General features: G+C 48.2%; 1 protein-coding gene across 1 annotated transcript; it reads right to left on the bottom strand.

Moving 5' to 3' along the window:
- Positions 1-1,391: 1,391 nt before the first annotated feature.
- MTF1 (metal regulatory transcription factor 1) lies at positions 1,392-22,659 on the bottom strand. Its single transcript, XM_074926133.1, has 11 exons — positions 22,590-22,659; positions 21,768-22,232; positions 14,152-14,390; positions 13,620-13,751; positions 13,026-13,099; positions 12,443-12,576; positions 11,567-11,644; positions 10,449-10,551; positions 9,340-9,896; positions 8,395-8,461; positions 1,392-7,335 (listed from the first exon to the last, which is right to left on the bottom strand). Exons 2-11 carry the CDS (start codon positions 22,230-22,232, stop codon positions 6,947-6,949), a joined length of 2,238 nt encoding a protein of 745 aa, XP_074782234.1. The 5' UTR covers positions 22,590-22,659; the 3' UTR covers positions 1,392-6,946.
- Positions 22,660-22,865: the final 206 nt, after the last annotated feature.

Raw genomic sequence — 22,865 nt, 5'->3', positions numbered from 1 at the left:
GGGGCGGCCGGTACCCGCGCGGGGCCGGGATGGAGGCGGCGGCGGAGCCCCGGGGGCGGCCCACGGTGGGTGCGGGCGGGCCGGGCCGCGGGAGGCGGGGGGGGCCGCGGTGCCGCCGCCGGCCGTGACCGCTGTCTCCGCCGCAGGTGCAGGACGACCTGCGGAGCCTGCGGGGCCGGCTGGAGGCCCGGCAGCGGCACCTGCGCGCCCGCATCGCCGCCTGCGAGCAGCTGGTGGCGGAGATGGCCGCGCTCCGCGCCGCCCTGGGCGCTGGCGGCAGCTCCGGCCCGGGCCCGGCCCCCGCCCCGCCCGGTGCTCTGAGCCGCCAGGCGCCGGGCCCGGCCGGGGGCAGCTCCGGGGGGGACGCGAAGCCCTGAGGAGCCCCGGCGGGTCCGCCCGGGAGCGGCTGCGGGAGCTCGTCTGCGCGGGGACGCGGCCCGAGCCGGAGGGACCAAAGGTTTTTGCTCCGTTACAGGCCCTGAGAAAGTCGCGCCAGGGGAAAACCAGAGACTGATAAGCCAGCGCATGTAGCTCCGTTGTGGCCTTGGACTTTGCTTTCTCTTGTTGCACTGAGACCTTATCTTACTAAATTTACACTTTACAATAAAACCGAGATTTGGCTCCATCCGTGTCTCGTCCCGTCTGCCTACACGGGGATCGGCTGCCTCTGGCTGAGGGAGGTGCAGCCTTCCGAAATGGCGCCCATGTGTCTCCAGTGCTGAAGGGGCTCAGGACGAGTTAAGGACTGAGCCAGTGTCAGGGGCTGGAGCCGCGGGAAGGCTGCGCCTGGGCTGGGGGCAGCAGCCCCCTCTGCGGAGAACCACGCTCCCGGGTCCAGTGATGAGAGAGACGGGACCCGGTCAGGGGCTGGGAAAGGCCCTTCAGCTCCCAGCCTGGGGTTCTTTGCCACATGGAAATGTTTTGCCACGCTGAAAACTTGACTCATTCAGCGTGGGGATTCAGTCTGTGCTTATTATAGCTTTCCCCAAAGTTCCCATTCTCTTTATTGGAAAGCATTTAGCACCTAAACTCTCACTCAGGGATGCTGAAGCCTCCATCCCTACCCCAGGAACCCCCTTCCCCTGCAGCCTCTGATGGCTCACAGGGCCTTGCCGCTGCTCCACATCAAACACAGCTGGTGTTTGCAGGACAGGGGCAACACAGGCATTTCCCACTCTCAGAAATGAAGAATAACGTGCTCTGACTCTGTGAAGAACATCTGCTCCAACTCTCATCCCGACCCGCGGGAGCCTGAAGGGAGGAAGAGGGTGAAGGTCCCCGCTGGCGTCTGCCGGGACTGGGAAACACCTTCACGTCCTGATCCTCAGGGGAACTCCTCACACTCACCTCCCCAGTAATTTAAAATACTCTCAGGAAAGAATATTATAACACAATGTTTAAATAAGCATTTAATTAGGATTCCATTAGTATTAATATTGCTTTCAATTCCAAAAAGTTAATTTCCACTTCTTTGCAGATATTTCAAAGTACAATATTAACTTCATACAAAATGAGCAATTAAGCAAACACCATTATTTCACATTTTACATTCTTCAAAAAATACAAGTTCATATTTACTCTTTTTTGGGTTTTGGAGATGCTCTTCCTTTGGAAGTACTGTACCTGTAACTAACATCTTCACATTGCTCAATGTAAGCACATTTGTTCCCCTGTTTCATAGTTAAATAAACTCCTTTAATACCATACACACATTCTTGAAAAACTGGGGTTCTTTTATTCTGCCATCTCCAAGACCGGCGCCCGGCTCCCCGCGTGCCAGACCCCGCACCCGCCACGGGCAGACCTCCACGCTCCTCCCGGGCGGCGCTGCCGGGGCCGTGGGGGGGCCGGGGGCTGCGCAGCCCCCCCGCCGCCGGCCCCCCCGCACCGCGCCCCAAAGCGAGGGTCAGACAGACGCTCCGGCTCCGTAAGCAAGTGGAAGGACACAAAGCTACACAGCGAGGAATACCAGCTACTGTAACTACGGTACTGCAAAAACATACCCTTGATTTTGCTGAAAAAAGATTGTATGAAAAAAATTTCTTTTAAGAAAAAGTAGAAACTGCATTTATTTGAGAAAGTGTACACTGCATAATGAACCAAATTTTGGCCAGCTTGCACACCACTAAAAGCATGGTGTGGGATTTTTAAACTAGTTCCAAGAACACACACACTTAGACTATGTACACTACTACATAAATATCCAGTTTAATTTGCATTTCTCAGTGCAGACACAGAATCCAACTTCTAGAACATATGATATATATCAAGACAAGATGCAAAAAAGTTAAAAGTTCAGCCCTGTCCATGAGTATCAACTACAGGTAACATTTATAAAAACTTGACGTTGTTTCCAAAATACGTTACGGAAAAAATAGTGTACAATTAAAAACTATGTGATCAGAAATTTGTAGGGTTTATTAAAGACATGCCTTTTTTTTTTTTTGCCTTACAGTCCAAATTGACTCTAGCAGTTCTGCCCAGCCAGCTCAGATCACTAACGCCAAGGACTTGTCACCCACAGGTCTCAAAGGATTTTACAAAGACAAGTGTCACTGTCCTCACGTCACAGGCAGCAAACCGAGGCGGAGAGGCCTCGCAGCCAGCCAGCGGCAGGACAAGGGACGTGACACCAAGATCCTGTCTGCTCTACACCACAGACCCGGCTGCCTCTCATCTCGGTGGCCAGCTGGGCTCCCCCTCGAATCAGGAACAGCTTTTCATCTCCAAGGTCAATCCCACCTTAACTGATCTCCCCCAGCAGTTCCCCGACCACAGGCCAGTCGTTAGTTTGCCCCGAGCCTTATCTCTAACTGGTGCGGGAAGAGCACTGTAAACAGTTCAACAACGTTGCTGCAGTTGCAAAAACAATATCCGGGAGGGCTGCAGAAGCGCCATCCTCCACAAAGTAAGGCAGAGAACGTGACATCAAAAACGACCTCGAAGACACATTCTAAAGGTGCAACATGCCCGTTTCAGAACGGCTTGTCACTTCCGTGGGGCGCGGAGGGCCGGGAGAAGGGACACACACCAGGAACATGGCTGTGTCCAACAGAAGCGACGAGCAGCCCACCAGAAAGCGTGAGAGAAAAGGCTGCGAAAGCACAGTGCTCTCAGTGGAGTATTTGCATAGATCGGACGTTGGCTAATGGTGCATAATTCCTGTGGGGTACGGGCGGGGAAGGGCAGCGCGTCGCTGAGCTCGTTACTACATCTACTCCGTTAGACAGACACAGACAGACCGACCACACGGGACAAGGATCTTTAGCTACAAGTATTGCACCAAGTTAAGTGCTCATCTTTGCACACCCCTGTTAACTTTTACTCAGAGCAAAAATAAACTTTGTGAAAGTATATACAAAAGAAATTGCAGCAATTGGGTTAAAGATAAAATAACCTAAAGTGCATTTTAGATACCAGTATGAGGTTCTGCGAACTAGTCTTTCTGGACACAGTCAGCATTAGAGAAGTGCCCAATTCGTACTTTGTCCTATATAATTCAGTACCAGCATTTCAACAGTGCTGATTTTCCACCTCTCTACCATCTACAAGCATGAAAAGCAACTGCTACAGCCTTCACCTCACGCCAAGTCTGCTTGCGCGGGTCCCTGCATGGCGGCGAGAGCTACCGACGCTGGCCATCGGACCCTTTCTACGTCTTTAAGCTTCTGCACCCATCTAGAAACTGTACGCAACCAAGAAAATCCCCACAAGCCAGAAAACAGCAAACCCTTTAACACAGAACAACCCAGAGCAGCGCAGTTTTGCTCTCTGACTGATGATTAAAGGGGCTCACGAAAGGCAGATTGCGTGTCAGGAGGAGACGCTGTTCTCGGAGGCGCCAGCATGTTAACAGAACGTGCCCCCCCTCTGGGAATCCAGCCTCCAATAGGAACTCTCCCCTTCATTAATCATGTAATCGTCAATATGCTAAATGCTGGGGCAACGAGGGGAAAGGGGCAGAAGATTCTGTGGCATCGAGGTATCTCAGGGCTTTGCTGCACCCGCCGTCTCCTGCCGGCTGCTCGCGGATCCCCTCCCCCCCATGTCATTAACGACCCCCCCAGCAGCACAAGGTTTGATCACACAGCACTGGGGATGATGCAAATGTCCACTGTGAAACGTATCAGATACATGCAGCACGGAACACTCCGGAAAGCAGACCAGCGACTAAACAAAAGCACACACCTGTACGACGCAGCCGGGCGGGACGCAGAGGCCTGATGCACGTACAAGAGGGTAACGGCAAACCCAATGCACCTAAAAGCCAGCGTACACTTGGGACACATTGCTTTTGCTAGAAAACACCAAGAGAAAACAGCAGCTGTGAAGAGAAACAGCAGAGAGGTCAACCTCTGCCCCACCCCAACAGGGCGGGTGCAGCACTGCCCTGCTGCCAGTCACCACACTTCCCACTCAGCTTCCGATTTCAAAGCCTTTGGTAGAGTCTTCTACTCGTTTCTGTCACAAAAGAGTCTCGGAAGATTGCCATCTGGTCCAACCAGAAGCGTGTTTTAGGCGGACTAAGTCATGAGTAGCAAAAGTAGCGCGGAACAACACCTCCCTGAAGGAGGGAAAGGCTCCCACGAGGTTGTAAATCCCCAACTGTCACATCTCAGGCCACATCTGGTACCCTCGTCCCCATCGGGGAAAACCCCACAGCTCCAGGGGAACCTACGTGCTCCGGCTCACACACACACACACATCCACTCACCCTCAAACACCTCGACCGCACGATGCCAGGGGAGAGGCGCGAGGGCCCGGCAGCGGCCCCTGCCCGGGACCCCCCGCAGCCGAGCCCTGCGCCGGGCGCCGAGGGGACTCGGCCCTCAGGACGTTCCCAGCCACCCAGGCCTGGGACTGTTCCTCCCGCGCTCAGAGCAGCTCCTGCTGCCGTGCAGCCAAACCGCGTCACAACGTGAAGCTGTAGGAGAAAAACAAAGGTGGCCCCCACCTCGCTGCCCTCCGGGGATCGCCGTTACGAGAACAAAACCTAAACCGCTTTGCTACCCGCGCTCCGTGGACGCAAACCTTACTGCTGCAGGACCCGCATCACCAGCGCCGCACGGCACCGCGCCAACACACTCCGAGAGGAAACGCAGTCGGCACGTTCCCGGCGTCCCCGAGCTCCTCACCGCAATGCCCGACCCCGTGCTCTGCCCTGCCGGGGCCACACGACGCTCCCCAGGCACCAAGCCCCCCGGCACAGCCTCTCCTCCCCGCGCTCGCCCCGGCGGGACACGGCCCCAACAGCCGCCGCCCTCCAGCCCGTCCCCGCGGCAGCGGCAGCGCGCGAGACCACTCAAGCCAGTGCCTGGGCCATGGCCGCGACTGCAGGGTCGGTAAGGCCACACAGAGCGTCACAGGGGGGCCACAACACCCGCTCAGCCTCCGGCATGCCGGGAGGTCTGGCTGCAGCCTCCATCCCCCCCCGCAGGGGCAGGGAGCAGCTGGGACCGAATGCAAAGAGCAAAAGGTCTCTGTCCGCGAGGAGCTTGCATTCCTAAGTCAGTGCAGAGACACTCCACGTTAATTGGCTTGCAGTCATCATCTTTGCATCTCACTAATGACAACACTGTAAACTGAATAAAGACTATTTAATATTCTTTTCTTTAACACAAAGAGACTGACAGCCAAAGCCAGAAAGATGGATAAAACACTATAAAATTACATCTTTTAAAATAATGCAGCATAAATAAACCATTTAGAATGAGACTGCATTTATTGCAACATTACAGGCTTTTTGGTGGAAGGGGGGGTTTGTGTTTTATTTACCCTGAGTAGGTTAGAATATAGACTTTCAGTTTGATATGAAAAACTACTATGTTGCGTAACATCTTTTAGTCAAGAAATAGCCCCGTGCACAAAAAGCTGGCATTGCAGTAGGTTGGAGGCAGATTCAGGCAGAAATTATATCGCTTAACAGAAAAAAAGGAAGCATTTATGGACATCTGAAGGATTGACTCACTGAATTCAAACTGAATTTATGTTGAATCATTCTGAAAATTGTCCTAGCGTTGTTCTTGACAAAAGATGAGAGGAACCAGCAAAGGCACCATGCTCCTGATTAAACAGTCACGGGGGTTAAGAGGATGACTTGCTTCTGAACAGAGCCGAGTAAATCAAGAGAGCAGCAGGCACCGACCTGACTACACCTGGGACTCACTGCGTCCTTCAAAGAGGCAAAGCAAACACTCCTGAGCCCGCGCGGGCTCTGATTGCGTTTCCGTGTTGTGAAAGAGCGTCTGCCACCACCACGCTTACGTCCTCAGGAAATTAAGTGATCAGATCCATCAGGAGCACAAGGTACTTGTGCTCCACAGAAATAAACTCCCCAAAAGTTTCTGTAGGCTTTAGTAACAGCGTTAGTACAAAGCAAACCCAGGCATCATCTCCCAACTCAGCGATGTGACAATCGCATTCCAGTAAAATCGCAGATAAATCATCTTCTACTATAATGCCATTTTCTACTACAGCAAATTCCTTTCCTGGGCTCCCCTTATAGTGCATGGTTAGTATCAGACATAGAGACAGAAGAAAATTACAGACCCAAGGAGTTGTAACAAAGACCCACTTGCTGCCAGTACCTTAATCCCAAACATAAGTGATGTGCAATTGGAGACAAACTAACCCCCCTTTTTCTTTTTAAAATCTTTTTGCACACGAGTAACCTTAACTTCTGTGTTCACATATGACAAGCAAAAGTGACAGACAGTGCAGCCAAAACAGTTCATATATAACTTAGCTTTTTTTTTTTTTTACCTTTTCTTTTTTTAGATAGATTCTCAAAGGTGGATGTACCTGGGACGTGACTAAGATGACATCTGTGAAGCAGAAATAAGCCACAAAACTTCCAAGGAGGAAGGAAAAATAATTGATCCTTCAGTTTCTGCTTCTAAGGAGAAGGGTTTTACCCTCTAGGTGCAAAGGAAAATCTGGAACATCTTCACTTAGAGAAGCTGCTATTCAAACCAATTTCTTCCTCACCCTGCAGTAGTGCTTCGATTGGAATTATATTGGATGGGGTTTCAGGGCTTTGGAGGGACAAGAAGTCCGATACATCCATGGCACTTAACGTTTCAGTCTGTGAGTCTGAAGGGTTAACTATCTGACTGCTCTGCCCACACGAAGGAGAAGGGGAAGAGGAAGGAAAGGTCTGAGGCTGCAGCTGGGGAGCTGGCTGCTCCAAAGCTTTTGATTCAGGTGAGGAACATTCCTTCTTAACTGTGGCTTTGTCCTTGGCAGAGTCTCGGCAGGCACACTGACACTGGCAGGCCTCCTCCTGCTTTATAATAATGACAGGAACACTGAGACCAATCTGCTGAACAGGGTTTCCTGAAGGTGAAACAAAGACAAAACACAACAGAACTACATAATTTCACAGCAGGGAGACACAAATCATCTTTGTTAAACTAGATCGTAGGGCCCTTGCAGCAGCGATTACATGTTATTTTGTTCAGGCACAATGAGTATCTCTAGCAGATGATAAATAAGGAAAAAGTGGCAGGTACTCTCTGCTGATGAGCAACGTGTTCAGGCTGACCCCAGGCATTAGAAGTCTGATCTAAGTTTTTGACAGAGGACAGTATGTCTCCTCTGTGACCACCACTGTAGCTCTCTCAGCAGCGATCCCGCACAGTGGCGTTCCAACGCCGCCGTCCCTCCACACCGATCTCTGGCAATGCTGACGCAACGTCACGCTGGCAGTTCTACCCCTTGACACCAACACAGGTGTTTTCCTGCTCATTTTCTCCAGCCTGCTTCCCTCTCCCTTCTTGCTTCTCATGCTTCCTCCTTACTCCTCCTATGCAGCTCTACGTGCCTGGCTTCCTTTCTCTTTTAAAATTTAAGTTTTAAACTCACCTGATCTCTCTTGACTCTGATTGATTCATCTTTGCAATGTAACAGTCCTGTGCAAGACACATGTTATGGAACAGAACTTCTACAGTTGCGTATCAGTTTGATGAATCTCTGATTGTGCTTACCAAACACAACTGCTAAAGAACTGATTAAGTTTACTAGTTTACTACCTGTTTCATGTCTTCATTTAAAAGAAGAAAAACCACATTATGTCTCTGCATTTCTTTTATTCTTCTACGTACGTTCCACTGAAATACGATTTTCATGAATACGGGATCTGACTGCGAACCTGATTATCTTACAAGCTGTTAGAGAAACAACTAGAGGACAGATCTCACCACAAACCTACAAGTCTACAGCAGACTGCACTTAAAACTTCAGGAAGGTAAAAAAAAAAAAGAAAGGACTTTCTTCAACAAAACTAGCACTGTAGTAAATAAATCACAAGCAATAAAATCACCACAAATGCTGGTCAGGCTAACAGTACTACAAACAAACAGAGAAAGAGAAAAGCACGTTCAGCATCAGGCTTACCTGTGTTGCCAGCTACTGGTAACGCAGTGGTAAAAAAAACCTTTTCTACTACTTTTGGAACTTGTGGCTTTAAAGAAAAAAAAAAAAAAGAAAAATTGTGAGTGGATTCCAATTAAATTGCTACTGTTCAAATTCTAAACAGCCGCAATCAAAAGCGACAGCTATACACGTACTCCAAAGAGAACACACAGGAAAACTAAAACTAATAAGAAACCTGAAATGTTTAGCTTGGTTCTGGGCCAGGTTCTGGCTGTCCCAAAACTCAGAGTATTATTTCAATAGTCCCAAGGATGGGGAGTAACCGCCCTCGGCACTACGTGCTATTAACACGGCTTGTGGTTTCTGACAACAGAAGGACTGAATTCTCAAAAACCTGCTGTTCTTGCTCGTGCTGCCTGTACCCGCAGCCGTTTACTCGGACCATCTGCAGCCGGGCAAGCCCAAAGGTGGCAACAGGATTCTTAAAGATAAACCCCCCGAAGGCTCAGCTCTCCAGATTTAATGGAGAACCAGAAACATTCTGTTCTCCCAGAAAACCTTTTGTTATCTTCAGGCTAAATTTACAAAACATCTAAACACAAACTTTACAGAGTCTTTTGCGCTTCTGCTTGTCAAAAATAAGAGACTAGAACCCCCGTGTATTCTCAGGCTATGTCCTGGATAAACCAAGCAAATACCTGCTGTGAGAAGTCTGTCACGAGGGAAACAAAGAAAGCAAAAATCTTCTGTGCCCTGGATTTCTTGATCTATTTTCTACTTAGTTCTCTGTTTTAGGGGCTGCGCTGGTGACACGTTTATACACATTAACATGACAAGCATCCTACAATACCGCATCCTGGCTTGTATCTTACAATTACAGGTTTGATCCTCTTCCTGTTCAAAAGCAAGGGCTCTAGGAGGAAGAGATGGCTCGAGCTGTTTCAAAGCTGTGCTGGTGGTACTAACCATTTGTTCGTGGCTTTGCGGAGAACCAGTGGCACCATTTAAGATCCATTGTAGGTTCTGCTCTCCCATGACAATGCTGGACTGCAGAATAGCGGTGCTCTGAGAAGGAGTAATTGTTATGGTTGGGTTACTGGTCAGAACAGGGTTGGCGCCCACAGGCACAGTCTGGACTACAGCTGGCAGGGGCTCAGCGGCACTGGGCGCCGCCGGGGCAGGCGCCCCAGCCACCACGGACAGTCCTTGCACGATGGGCTGCGGCGGTGTCTGAGTGTGCTGCAGGAAGTCGGGGTGACTGGCTGCAAACTGTGTGCTGTGAGGAACAGGCACTTCTGGGGATTGTAAAACAGTTGCAGGATTTCCAAACGCAGCTGGCTGTGAGCTGGCCCCTGCGGAGGAGGGAACAGCAGGCGCTGCTGAGGCTTGTAGTGCTGAGTGCGAGGGCTCGGAGATGCCAAGCTGCAGAACAAGCGGGAGGGACAAGGATGCCGAGTCCCCTGCAGAAGGCGGAGCAGCCGTCACCGAGTCTGCGTCGCCGTTGAAACCTTCAATCAAGGCAGCTGCCAAAGGAAACAAGGAAAAAATATAAATGCATCAGTTCTCACAAGACCCGAACAAACGTTTTCAATGAACTTATCAGCCAGCTGATACATTTTTGCGGTAAAGCGTCACCACTTTCACATCTTCAGACTAGTGCTCAAAAACATTTAACACCAGACAGCGAAATCTGAAAGTAGGTCCCAGTTCAGGACACTGGTAACACCAAAGGCTACACACAGGCTGATCAGCCTCATTAGCCCTCTCTAAGAAGCCTTTTTATCAGGCGGGTTGTGCAGCCACATCAAGAGAGGAAGCGTGACAACAACACTAATGCGGAAAGTCCAAGAGCATCAATGTCAGCGTTGTAGGACAGCGCTGGAGACCCTCGGGCAGCTCCTCGGCACCGGCCAAGGGCTACGCCGCCTCCGAGCACAATGCATCGTGAGACAAAATAATTTTGAGTTAGGTGGGGCAGTAATCTTCAGTCTGAAACGCTGGATTAGGTATGTGGATGCAGAGCAGGAAAACTGTCAGAAAGCTCCTTCTCAAAACAGTGCCGATACGGTCTGTACCTGTCTGCTGAGAGTCGTCCTGACTCACAGTGTGATCTGGGCTCTGAAACATAGACTCGAAGATGCTTGCTGGTGAGATTGTGCTAAGGTCTTGTCCGTGTGTCTGGCAAACAGAAAATAAAGACATCGGATAACGTTACATCTCAGGTCCCCATGAACTTTGCACAAAACTCTGTCAAGCAGCGCGTGAATGTCAGAAATACCTCTCCAATTAACCAGCCGCCCTCGGGAAAGGCAACATATTCCACTTACCTAGTGTAAAATGACATTTAGGTTTAATTACCCACAATCAAATTTACTAACATAATGAGCAAATCCCTACAAAAACAAGTCAGTCCTTCAGAAGTGAAATCTATCCTTCTGCATCCACGTTTTTTCTTGTAATACTCTGTTCGAAACAGACATTAATTTGTTCTTGGCTGTTTGTGAGACTTTTTCTGGAGCAGAAACAAAACGGCTCCACACAGATGATATCCTGGACTATGCACTACTCTCACCCACGCTGCTCTAGGAACAGATTAAAAAGCTCTGTGCTGCTTTCACACGGAGGCACGAAAGAATGACACAGTCCCATCAATTTTCCTCTATGTAAAATTTAAGCTCAGTCAACAGTTATCAATAAGCAGGAACATTATCAGGGTAAAGTCAGATGCAGAGCCTTTAAAACCAGGTTGGATTAAGCACTGCATGCTTTATGAGGAAAATCCGTCTCTTTCACTTGTTTATTCTGCTTTTAGACAGAAATATTTATTTTTTGTTCTAATATTCAAAAAAAGACAGCAATAACATGTCACATTGACAGACTCAGTGGGGTGTGGAAGAAACATACACGTTTTTACCAAGAGAGCCTCCTGCAAACCGCCACCAGACACACAAAAAAGCCGCACCGGGCACATGGACACCAATTCCATCCCAGTCTCCGTTCTGTGGAAGAGTGCATCTCCTCCCCCGCGAAACGGAGCCCTAGGCAGAGCGTGCTGCAGGCCTGAGCAAGCCAAGCAGAAGCCCCCAGCCGCGCACAGCTCATCTGCTGTGTTCTAGTTGGCAGGACAAGCACACTGCCGGAAAAAAAGCAAAACTCGGGTTAGGGGTGAGGCAATTCCAGCACAGTAACTCACTGGGTTAGAGCTCTCCCGCAATTCTGAATCTGTTGATATGAGGCTTAAGTCACTCAGACAAAGGGAGTGGCTTGTATCCTGTAAAGAAGAAAAAGAAATTGAGTCACACGTTAAAAAAAATAGCGTCAGAAATGTTTTAAATGACTTTTTAGTGTCCACACAATCCTGCCCTCACAGAATTTTTTCACCTGTGACTCGAGTCTCAGTTCTCAAATCAATATGACTAAGCAGGGGAGATTCAGTAGCTATCAAGGACTCTTAACATCTTTCCCATTACTTCCAAAAACTTAATAAGCTGGAAATTTAAATTAGCACAGGAACAAATCAGCCTGTAGAAAACAAAAACCTTAAACCTTAACCATTAGTATTTATTTTACTTCACGTGCTTATTACACAGTATTGATTAAAACATAAGAATCTACAAGGAAAGCACGATAATATATTTAACTGCCTATAAACGTGTGTCGATATGACGCATACTTGTTGAAGCAGCATTAGTCCAAGCATTAATTTTAATGTGATTAAACCGAATAGACAAATTTAGATGAGCTTTTCTAAATAAAACTTGGTAACCTGCTAGAAGTTTCAGAAATACTGATCCCACTGTTATTATCAGCATACTGTAACACAGCCTATAAGAGTAAACCCTATGCTGCCCCGCCAAACGCCAGAATTTAAACTGAATTCTCTGCTCAAAAAAAGAGGCACCCGTGGGTTTCTACATGGGAGACAGGGCACCAAGCAGTTACAGATCCCTCTGAAAATCCCAGCCTTAAGTTATGCCTTTAGAACAAGCTACCCACCACATCATTTCTTCCCCAAAGCCTGGTTTTGTCTCCATCTAAGACAGAGGTATCAGGAAGAAGTGCTACCGACCTCAGATACGTTGTTGTTGGGAAGTGCATTATAGGAATGTCCTTTCTCATGACCCTTCATGTGACTCTTGAGACTGTACTGGGTACTAAAAGTCTTCTCACAGCCATTACTGGGACAGAAGAAGGGTTTCTCCCCTACAGGCACCACAAAACACATAGAACAAACTTACAAACATTATATCAGACACGTACTTCTTGAGCGCCTAGGAGAGTAACAGTATTTTATAGAAACAAGACTGTTTAATGCCACTTCACGTGTTCGGCATTCTTGGGAGCCCTGCAGATAAAAGCTTCCATTTTACCCCATGAACCAACGCAACACACAACATTTAATTTTTATGCATCCTTATTGATATATTTGTGAAACATGTTGGGGAAATTCAAGACCTGCCAAGCATAAATGGAATATTGGGGATTGCCCTGATCGCGGTGCAGGACGGATCCCCTCCTCCAGCGCGCCGACCGCACCACAGCTCGGTGCCACCCGCGCATTGTACGTGAGTATTAAAACATATTGGGATTCTGAGAGTTAGTATAAGCTGAGTAAGCTCAGCTGAAGAAAAAACCAAACCTCTGGGACTTACCAGTATGTGTCCTAACGTGGGTTTTAAGGTGGTGGCTTGCAGCAAAAGCCTTTCCACAGCCGTCATGCTCACACCTGAATGAGGCACCACAGAAGAGTCAGCACCAGGCTTCTTCAAGGCGTTAGCTAAAACCCTAGATCATGCTTTGCAATAGTCCCAAGACTGAAGAACAGGCCCAACGCTGATCTGCGTTAGTAACCAGGTATCCCCCGGCAGCTGCTGTGCACACTACACAGACTGTAGCAGGGCTCTGGACAGGACTTGGAAATTCAAGTCTGAAGTCAGCACCTGGGGGGCCTCCTTCATGGAACGAGCACTGCATCACAGCAGAGAAGCAGCAATAGGTTTTAAAAACATGCTGATGGGGGCACACGTGTTTGTGTTTAAAAAAACAGCTTGACTACCGTCTTTGATGAGAGTAGTTTGACCCACTGTTACAGGCAGCTGTAGAACAAACATGCTCAAAGGCTAGCCGCCTTCACTTTGTTTCCCTTGAGAACAGTTTTTCATCCAGGACAGTAACAGCTGCCTTTTGGCACAGGTGGCCCATCACCCAAGTCCCACAGAAATCAAAGCTGCCATCCAGCCCCTTACCGAAATGGCTTTTCTCCTGTGTGTGTTCGAATGTGCTTCCTCAGGTCACTGTGCGTTGTGAAGTATTTACTGCAGCCTTCTGATTCACAGTTAAACGTTTTCCCTGTGTGAAGCCTCTGATGTGCTTTCAACCTAAAAAGCACGCCAAAAAGTCCTTCTTATGACTTGTAGGACAAGACAGCCCCTACCTGAGGCGAGTCATTCATTCCCACGTGCAGGACAGGATCAAAGGCTGAACATATTCTGAATTGAAGATAACTAGCTTATGAAAGTAACTGATATCACTTCCGAAGCCCCCAAGAAATCTGAGAATTCCCTGAGTTTGCGAAGCGTCTTCAATACTACTGTAATACAAATAAGCCAAGTACGTCATCACAGGCTCTGTCATCCTACTCTACACACTTTGGGGGGTTTACACTCATACCTGCACCTGGAAGAAGCACAACAACTGTATTCAGACACAAAGAAAAATTAGATACAGCTTGCAAGACAGCAACAGCCACACCTGCAAGGGCAATAGCTGATCTCCTACCTGTACAGTGTATTGAATGCCTTTTCACAGCCCTGCACGTCACATTCAAACGGCTTTTCCTTAGTGTGCACTCGAACGTGGATTTTGAGGCTGTAGGAGGTAAGGAAGGCCTTGCCACAGCCTTCCTGATTGCAGACAAAAGTGTATTCCCCACGATGTGTCTTTTGGTGAGTGCGCAGGTTTCCGGCAGTGCTGTAAGTGCGCGGACAGCCCTCAAAGGTGCACTGGTATCTCTTAACCTAAGAGACAAAATGCTGCATACTTAGTTTTTAAGCATTTCTGGAATCCCGACAGGGTGGAATGGCAGTTAAACATCAAAGACAATGGAACAGATTTTGCCCAAGGAAAAAAAAAAAGTGCCGTTTAATTATCAGACAGCTTAATATTTCTGCTGCCCTACATGAGGAAGGAGTGGCACACACTGGAAAGCAGGCTGACTTTATAGAAAAATAGTAATCTAATAGTAGAGGGAAAAAAGGAAGAACATAATTTGAAATGTTTCTAGCTAAAAATCTGATAAAGTAGTTGGAAAGTGCACTAAGATGCCACCAAAGCCACCTGCTATTCCCATACGCAGCACCTGCATTTCACTCGGGTGTTTCTAGCAGAGCTACCTCTTTGTGGAGGAGGAAGACAAGGGAAAACATACTTTCACAACCTGACCCTCAGCAGCACTGCCCTGAATTCCCATTAACACCTTGAATGAGAACTACAGCTTTCACCATCTCCTGTGGTCTAACCATTTACTACTTCATTTTACCTCAAAGCAGCCTTCACTGTGCTTTGCTGTTCTCTTCTGTGTTTACTGAAACGGTCAATGCCTGAAGCTGACAATCAAACAAGGTGCTTTACACCGAAAGGCAGGCGTCAGAGGTCGCTCAGCCAGCTACCCAGATCACCAGGAGCCATTTCACATTGAACTGGGTTCGGTAACCTTCCCGCAACAGGCAGAAAGAGACCACGTAGAAGCTTCCAGTGTGCAAGCTGTAACGCTTAATTAAATCTCATTCTCTCTTGTGAAGTAGAAGGAATAAGCCATCTGATATGCTTGAATAAATTTATCTTCAACATTAATTATCAGACTGATGGCTTCCGTTTGACTGTTGCAGCTGAGAAACCTTAACATCTAAAAGTGGTTACAGAGCCCAAGAGAGGACCTGACAGCTGACCAGCATGAAGCAAGAGATGTTGATCTGGAAATGTTTAGAAAGGCAAAGCAAACTCACAACAGAGGAGCAGGAACTTGCAGATCTAGTCTCCTAACAACTAGTCAGGAAGATAATATAACAGGACATAAGCCAGTAATTTTCCTCTTTTCCAAGGCACAAAGCACCTATCCCTCAGTACATACTATTATGGCTTAGAAAAGGCTGCAGACTGTCTTCAAAAAAACCAGATACTGATTGTGGGTTGATACCAGGAGAACCTGATCAGCCTATACATAACTGATGTGTAACACTTATGGGCTTCTACCCAACTCATGACCCAACAACTGTTCTTTTTTTCTTTATATACAGCCATCAAAAAAGAGCGATTGATAATCACGGGCCTTCACTACCACAGCTTGGAAGCTGAGAACAGAACAACATGGGATGCCTTTGCCTATTGTCAGGCAAGTACAAAATCACTTTATTTGAAGTCATGCTCCTCTCAGAACCACGGGAATCAAGGCAGATGTGTTAAGTAGGAGTAACAGCAAAACCACATTGTTCTTGGTATGCCTAAATAAGAACTGAGTATTTTTTTTAATCCTTCCATAAAATCAGTAATTTGATTAATGGTTTATGTAGTATCCCAGAAATGAAAGAAACAGGCTCTCAGCAAAACCACTAGGAGAGCTGTAGATGGCTTTCTGAAACACAGTTTTGTCCAAAAACTTGTCCCCCGTTCACGTACTACAACAGCACAAGTATAAGGACAGTCGCAGGGATCTGGAACACTTTATTTATTATGCTGGCAGCTGTTGGCACTGTTGAAGGCCGTATCAGCGCTACGCGGTCCAAAGGATGACACACACCTTCAGGTTCTCCTTCTCAGAGCCCAAGTAACTGCCCTTAGCGGTGCCACCTCGAGCCCCGCGTGCTCGGCGCCTCCCCAAAGAAGAGGCCCGCAGACCTTGCGGCGTGTGCCACACAACAGAGGCACCCCGAGGGTACCTCGCCACGGGCTTTCGCTCCTCTCTCTACACAGGCTTAAGGCCTCTGGAACAGGCACTAAGAACGAGGGCCTAGAGCATGAAGGCAGGCACCCCAGGGGACCCGACCCAGCGCCAGGCTCCACCCGCCCAGAAGGGTGGCCTGGGGAGTGGATCTCCCTTAACCCAACCCAGCAGCCGCTCATACAGTGCCCTGGCATGAACTCCTGCCCCTGTAATTCGAGTTCTAGATGGCTCTCCAGAAGAAATAGTCTCAGTTACTCCCAGCCTAATTTTAGGGGACAATTGCCAGCAGGACCCCTTTCAGGGAGCTTCATCAAATCTGAGTCGAAGGAGCTGAGCACAGACCCAATCTCTAGTCTCTTGATGCCACAACAGGCTGGCACTGACCCTCACCTTCCTGTGACAAAACCCTGGAGAATATTAAAGCAGGTTCCACATACAAGAGATCCTTACACAGAGCACAGAACTATCACAACAATAAAGCCAGACTATAAAATAACTAGCAGTAGTTTTCTTTTTGGCTAGTGCTGAATTCAGTCTCTGCCTCTCACATATCATTGATGTTAACAGCACATTGCTAAATGGAGGTGAGTTTTCCAAGCTATTTATTATTAACACTCATCTTACTACTCCATTAATTCGGGGAGAAACTTTACTCTCAAATGCAGACTTCAACAGACAGTTACACACCCAGGAACCAGTTCTCCATGCTTTTCCAATTTCACACGACATGCGAGAAGCAACATTATCCCATAGAATTGTAACTACCATGAAAAACATTTAGCTATTGCCAAGCACAGTAGGGGAAGAAAGAATAGCAGAAAGAAGTGGCAGAGGGTGGAGAAAGAGCAAGTATAAAAAAGCATTTTATCCCAGTAAGACTGAGAGAAAATACCCTTACTAAGGGGGCTTATTAAAAGTTCAGTAGCCTTACTGCCAAAACCCAAAATATTTTCCTTTTTTCAAAATATCTTGCCCTGTTGAAGGGCCACTTCTTCCAACCCTCACACCTTCTCATCTAACAAGGAGGACTGTGGATTTGTTTGTGGCTTTTTTTGTTGTTTTTATAAAAAGGATGGGGAAGAGGACCTACTCTACAGTTCACTGTAACATGTTTAAATAATGTTTTTTAAAAAGCTGGTTAAAAGATATTAATTCAATTTCTTTTGATACTATATTTTATTTAAAATACACTTTCTCTTTATTTCTATAGACACTAGCTACCTAGGCTGCCTTAACACAATGAATTCATATGAAAACATGTAGGAAAATGTCATGTTTGGACTCATGACTTGACAGCCTACCATGAAATTCACAATACGAGCAAATTCTAAATCCTTCTCCTCCTGTGATCCCAGGTTTACTGTCAGGCATTTAACTTACTACACATTTGCTGGTCAGGAAATACACATGTGCTAAAGCAACGCAAGCAGTACCCTACACCAAAACCAGCTGTTAACCTTTGTGTCGGATTCTCCCCTGATTTTGGACAAGGCAGCAAGAAGAGGAGAGATGAAAAACATCAAGAGTTTACATTGAACAAAGTATCTGGAGGATACGACCGACAGCAACAGGAGGAGTGGAGGAGCTCAGCGGAAGGTTGGCGAGGAGGCACCCGGGTGCCAGAGCACGCGTCATCCCCTCACTGCGGCTCGGTGGAACGTCTGCGCTTGGGTAACACCGGCCTGCCAGGGACTCGCAGAACATCCTGGAGAGTCACGCCCTGCTGGGGGAAGGGTCAAAGCGCGGTGCAAAACCACGCCTGCGAAAATCCCCACAGATACAGGTGAAAGCAGCAGGTTCGTGATGGTCCCTCGCTCCTCGCTAGCAAGGACTGAGCTCCGTGGCGCCTGTGCAGGTCCCTGCTCCGCGTGCCTCTGCCCAGGTGCTGCTGCCAAGATCCCCCGGGTCACAGGGTAACGAGAACAAATTTACTATTTGCATTTCATTCGTGGTTTTGTGGTTGGTCCTGCCCGTGTCAGTTCACACAGAGAAAGAGATTTTGGAGGGCTTCGCATTTTTACCTAGTCACCTTGCATTATTAGAAGCACCGTACAGAGAAGGAAACAGTAATTTCACTGTAAAGCAACTTGCCCTTAATTTATAGCTCAAATCAGGTCAAAGTTGTCAATAAATACCCCAGCATTACAATGTAGTTACAACACAATTACCAAGTTTGGTTGTGCTGAGTCAGCCAAAACGCAGCAGCACAACCGGTAACGCAGACACAAGGTCAGAGAGCTCGCTGCGTTAGAGAAGAGGGGGGGCACTGTCCTCCTCGGGGATCATCCGGTTCAGTACAGGTTATGTATTAGCAAATGTTCCCGTTAAAGAGTTTTAAGGTAGCTGGAAATGATCATTTTACTGCATTACAGGACATTCTCCCCAGCACCTCCCCTAACACACAGACAACTTGACACAGGCATGAACTACCTGAAAACCACGTGAGGAGCCTCTTAAGCTTTCTAGGTGCTTACATTTAGGTCTAGAAAGTAAAAGGAAAGGAGAATATTAAATGCAGAAAAGGATTTGGTTCCTAGCTGCCAATGCACGTGTTCAAAGGAAGATGGCAGTAACACTTTCGGTTTAACGCCTGAACTACCACAAAGGCCTTGCAGCGCTCCCCCTTCTCCCAAAGGCCAAATCTTTATTCCACTAATTATTCTGAGAAGGATACTGCAGACAGAAGCAATGCTACCACCGTGTTCTAAGCAAAATAAAACATTCTGTAAAGCAGCAAAGCATTTAATTCTCTTTTCACGTTAGGAACATTAGCACATCAAATAAGCACTGATTATACACACAAAATTATGTAGATATTGACCGTGAAAGACTTGCAGTTACAGCAGCAAGCACTCAAGACTATCGCCATACGCAAGCAGCAACAAAAAACAGACATGGCAGCAACAGGGAAAGCCACAGAAGGCCAGGACACGAGCAGAAACAAGTTGCCTTGAAGACAAAGGCTGTGGCTGCATCGCACACGCGTTCTGCGAAGGACAGCGTGCGCTCTCTCCCAAGACGCAGAGGGAAGCTACAAGAGTCTTAATTAAGCATCTGCCTCAGAAGCAGGAACTAATTGTCCAATAACCAACAAGACTGGCAAAAGCAGAGCCCGACATACTGTTCCAAAGTCTGCTTAAACTCCTCAGTCTGCCTTTAACTCATCTTGAGTTTATGATGCCCCTTAAAGTGCTCTTTTTATTGCGTCATCACTGCGTAAAAAAAATTAATGAATTTGAAATACAAGACTATAATCACACTTACTCCTGCATACAGAATTAGTGAGACAAATACAATGTAACCAGAGAAAGTTAAAAGATAATTAATGAAGTTTAAAACCCTCTTTTGCTTCATATATGTCAAAGACTGACCTGAAAATTTAAGACTTTAAGAGTTATCTCAGTGTTAGAACTGCTACAGATGTTTTGGAAGCAGCAAAGAATCCAACTGATGACTTTTAGAGATGAGTTAAATATTGAGGGGTTTTAGAGCTTCCCCCTTCATCTCCAGACAACTTCCCCAGCATTTGGAACTGCAGGAGCAGCAGGACAGGAAGGGCTTTGACAAGAGGGAAGCGTGTTACGTGTCTTAGGGCTTATTTCCACTGCACGCAATTACAGCGTAACTCCCCCGGCCCAGAAAATTAACTCAAGAGATGGTAAACAAATTCAGATAAAAGGGTTTCGTTAGGAAATTCCTGATCTTATAAGCAAGCCTTTTGAAAAAGGGAGGGTGAAGAAATAAAGACAGTTTAATTGCATATGCAGTTATCAACACCTGTTTAGCGAGTACATACTGTTCTCAGACACTACAGATTGCAAGCTTACTATCCTATAAAGAGGAAATTTTTTTTACATTCAAAAATTAAATATTTTAGCAGTTAAGGAGGTAGGATACAGCAGCTGGTAATATGAATAATAACTGAGCAAAAGGAGTTCCTTCAACCACGTGCTGGGCTTGGGGGGTGGTGGGCTCTGCAGCGGTGGCCCCTGTGAGAAGCGTCTCGAAAGCTCCCCTGGCTCCGAGTCCGACCCGGGAACAGAAGCTGGGCCAGGGATGAAGTGAGGAGGGGGGGGAAGGTGTTTTAAGATGCCATAAGGCTTCTCATTGACCCATTCTGTCTGGTTTTGTTAGTGTTTGAATTAAAGTGATGTTATTGTTTCTCTTCCCCCAAGAGTCTGCCTTTCAGCCGGTGACTGTTTAAATGGGCAAGAGACCCCTCACTGTCCTCATCTCCATTCCTGAGCCTTCTTGTTCGATTTTCTCCTTCCCAGCACTGGGTGGGAAGAGCGAGTGAACGGCTGCGTGGTGCTCAGTTGCCCTCTGGTCCTAAACCAGGACAGACCTGAATGGGCTTATTGAACAAACCTCAGTCCAGGAGTTCCATAATTGCAGAGCTGACCTCCCACAGCACCATTTCCTCACCGCCGAGCAAGCGATAATGAAGGTTGCCTGCTAATCTAAATTATTCAGAGCATTCAAACCCAGCTTCCTTTCTCAGCAAGGGCTCATTTCTGCAATTCTCTCTCACACCGAATATCAGTTACACAAGCAGTTGATACTACCACCACTGACAGGAGCAGACACTTGTTCAGGTCGTCCCTTATTTAACCCAGAAAGGCCAAAAAGAGCACAAAGCTGACTGAAATACCAACAGAGTGACAACTCTGTGTTGCTTTTGCCGCTAAAAAGCAAGAATCCCAAGTCAGCCTGTACAAGCCCTCACCACTTGGCACGCAGGTAGAATTCATGAGGGGAACAGAATTTAAAGTAATTGCTATTTTGAATATGTGAGCTGACTTAAGCTTTCAAAACACAACACAACAGATTCCCTTATATTCTTCTCATAGTGTCCATGTGACTGACACAATAAAACTACAAGTAATTAAAGTCTGGCATCTTAAGTTTCACACTTTAGCTGCCGCCAACAGTCTGGAATTTAACGTGTAGCTTGGACATGCTTTTCTCAAGAACGTGGTTAACCACGGAATAACAGAGTTCATGTTCTTTTTAGTTATCTCTGAACTCAGGAAATAACTGCCCAACCAAAAGAAAAATAAAAGCCCACTGAAATCACACATGCTACTAATATAAACACATTTACAGTGCCATATTTTCCTGCTACCTAGTGTGTTACCACACGTCAAAAAGTGCTTCCTGGCTGCAGGATATCAGAGTGAAAACTGAGGACGCACACGGCGTTGCTGCTGACCCACTAAGTGACGGTGGGAACAGTTATGCCTGTCATCACAAAACACTACTACCCCTAAAAGTAACAGCTGATTTAATGGATTGCAATTCACTCCGCTATACAGTAACCTGTAAAAACAAGGGAAACTTCTGTCTGCCACCCAGCAAACAGCTTTAGAAAAACATGTTTTCAAAGCATTTAAGGTTATCTTGCAAGAAGTACTCACAATAAGCACAAAATTCAGAATCATATTTAGCTACTTACTTCTTTAAGCTTAGTTTCTGGGCATTCAGACTGCAACGTGAGCGTTGCTCCTTCGATATTTCTTGGCATAGGAGTTGAACCAGGATTTATAGTTAAATGAATCTGATCTGGAGAAATAATATGTTGCACGTAACCCTGGGACATTCCTTCATGATCTGCTATTAAATGAAATCCTTCTTCATGACCTTCTGGTAAAAAAGGCAAGTGATCACCACACTGTCCTTCATCCTCATCATCTTCCAGCACACTGTGGTCCTGCTCTATTAGAACAGTTGTCCTGTCATAGACCATCCCAGATGATGAAGACACCAGCCCGTTTTTATCAGCAAACCTCATCATATTGTCATCTTGGGCTAAATCATATTCCTCGACTTCATAGTAGATAACGTTGCCTTCAGGACTGTTCTCCCCCATGGCACACCGCCTCTCAGTGCGATATCGTGAAGTTACACCGTAACGACTCATCTGCAACAGAAGGACGGGCGGCGGGGGGGGTGTCAGGCGGCTCTGCCCCGCCGGGCCGGGCCGGGCCGGGCCCCGCTCCGCTCGCGGGCTCAGCGCCCTGCGGCCAGGCAGGGACACCGCGGCCCCGGCCGCCGCCCGGCCCGAGCGGTGCTAGAGGCGCCGGGCCGCGGCCTCCGCCCCGGGGACGGCGTCCCCTCCCCGAGCGCGGCGCTACCCCCGCCCGGCCCGGCCCGGCCCCGCACTGCCGCGCCGCCCCGCGGGGAGCCGCTACCGGGGCCTGCGCCGGCCCGCGCCGCCCCCCGGCCCGGGCACCGAGACGCCGGCCCGCCTCCCCCCAGCCGGCCCCGCCGCGCTCACCGAGCTCCCGGCAGCGGCGGCACCTCCTTCCCCGCCCCGGCGGCACCATGATTACCAGCACACTCACTTCCGCTTCCGGCCGCGCGCGGCCCGACGGGAGCGCCGCGCCCGCCGCGGGGGCTGACGGGAAGGGGCGGGAGGCGGCCGCGGGGCCGCGCCTGGTGCCGCGGCCTGTCCCGGTGAGGAGCCTCTCCGCCGCCCCCTGCGCCCCTCCGCCGCCGCCGGCCGGGCCCCTCCGCCGCCCCGGGCCGCCCCCAAGTGAAACCGGCCCCCCGC

Source organism: Athene noctua, chromosome 24, assembly GCF_965140245.1.
Source record: "Athene noctua chromosome 24, bAthNoc1.hap1.1, whole genome shotgun sequence".
NCBI lineage: Eukaryota > Metazoa > Chordata > Aves > Strigiformes > Strigidae > Athene > Athene noctua.
Note: the sequence above shows the minus strand (reverse complement) of the source record. Positions and strands in the feature narration are given on the sequence as shown.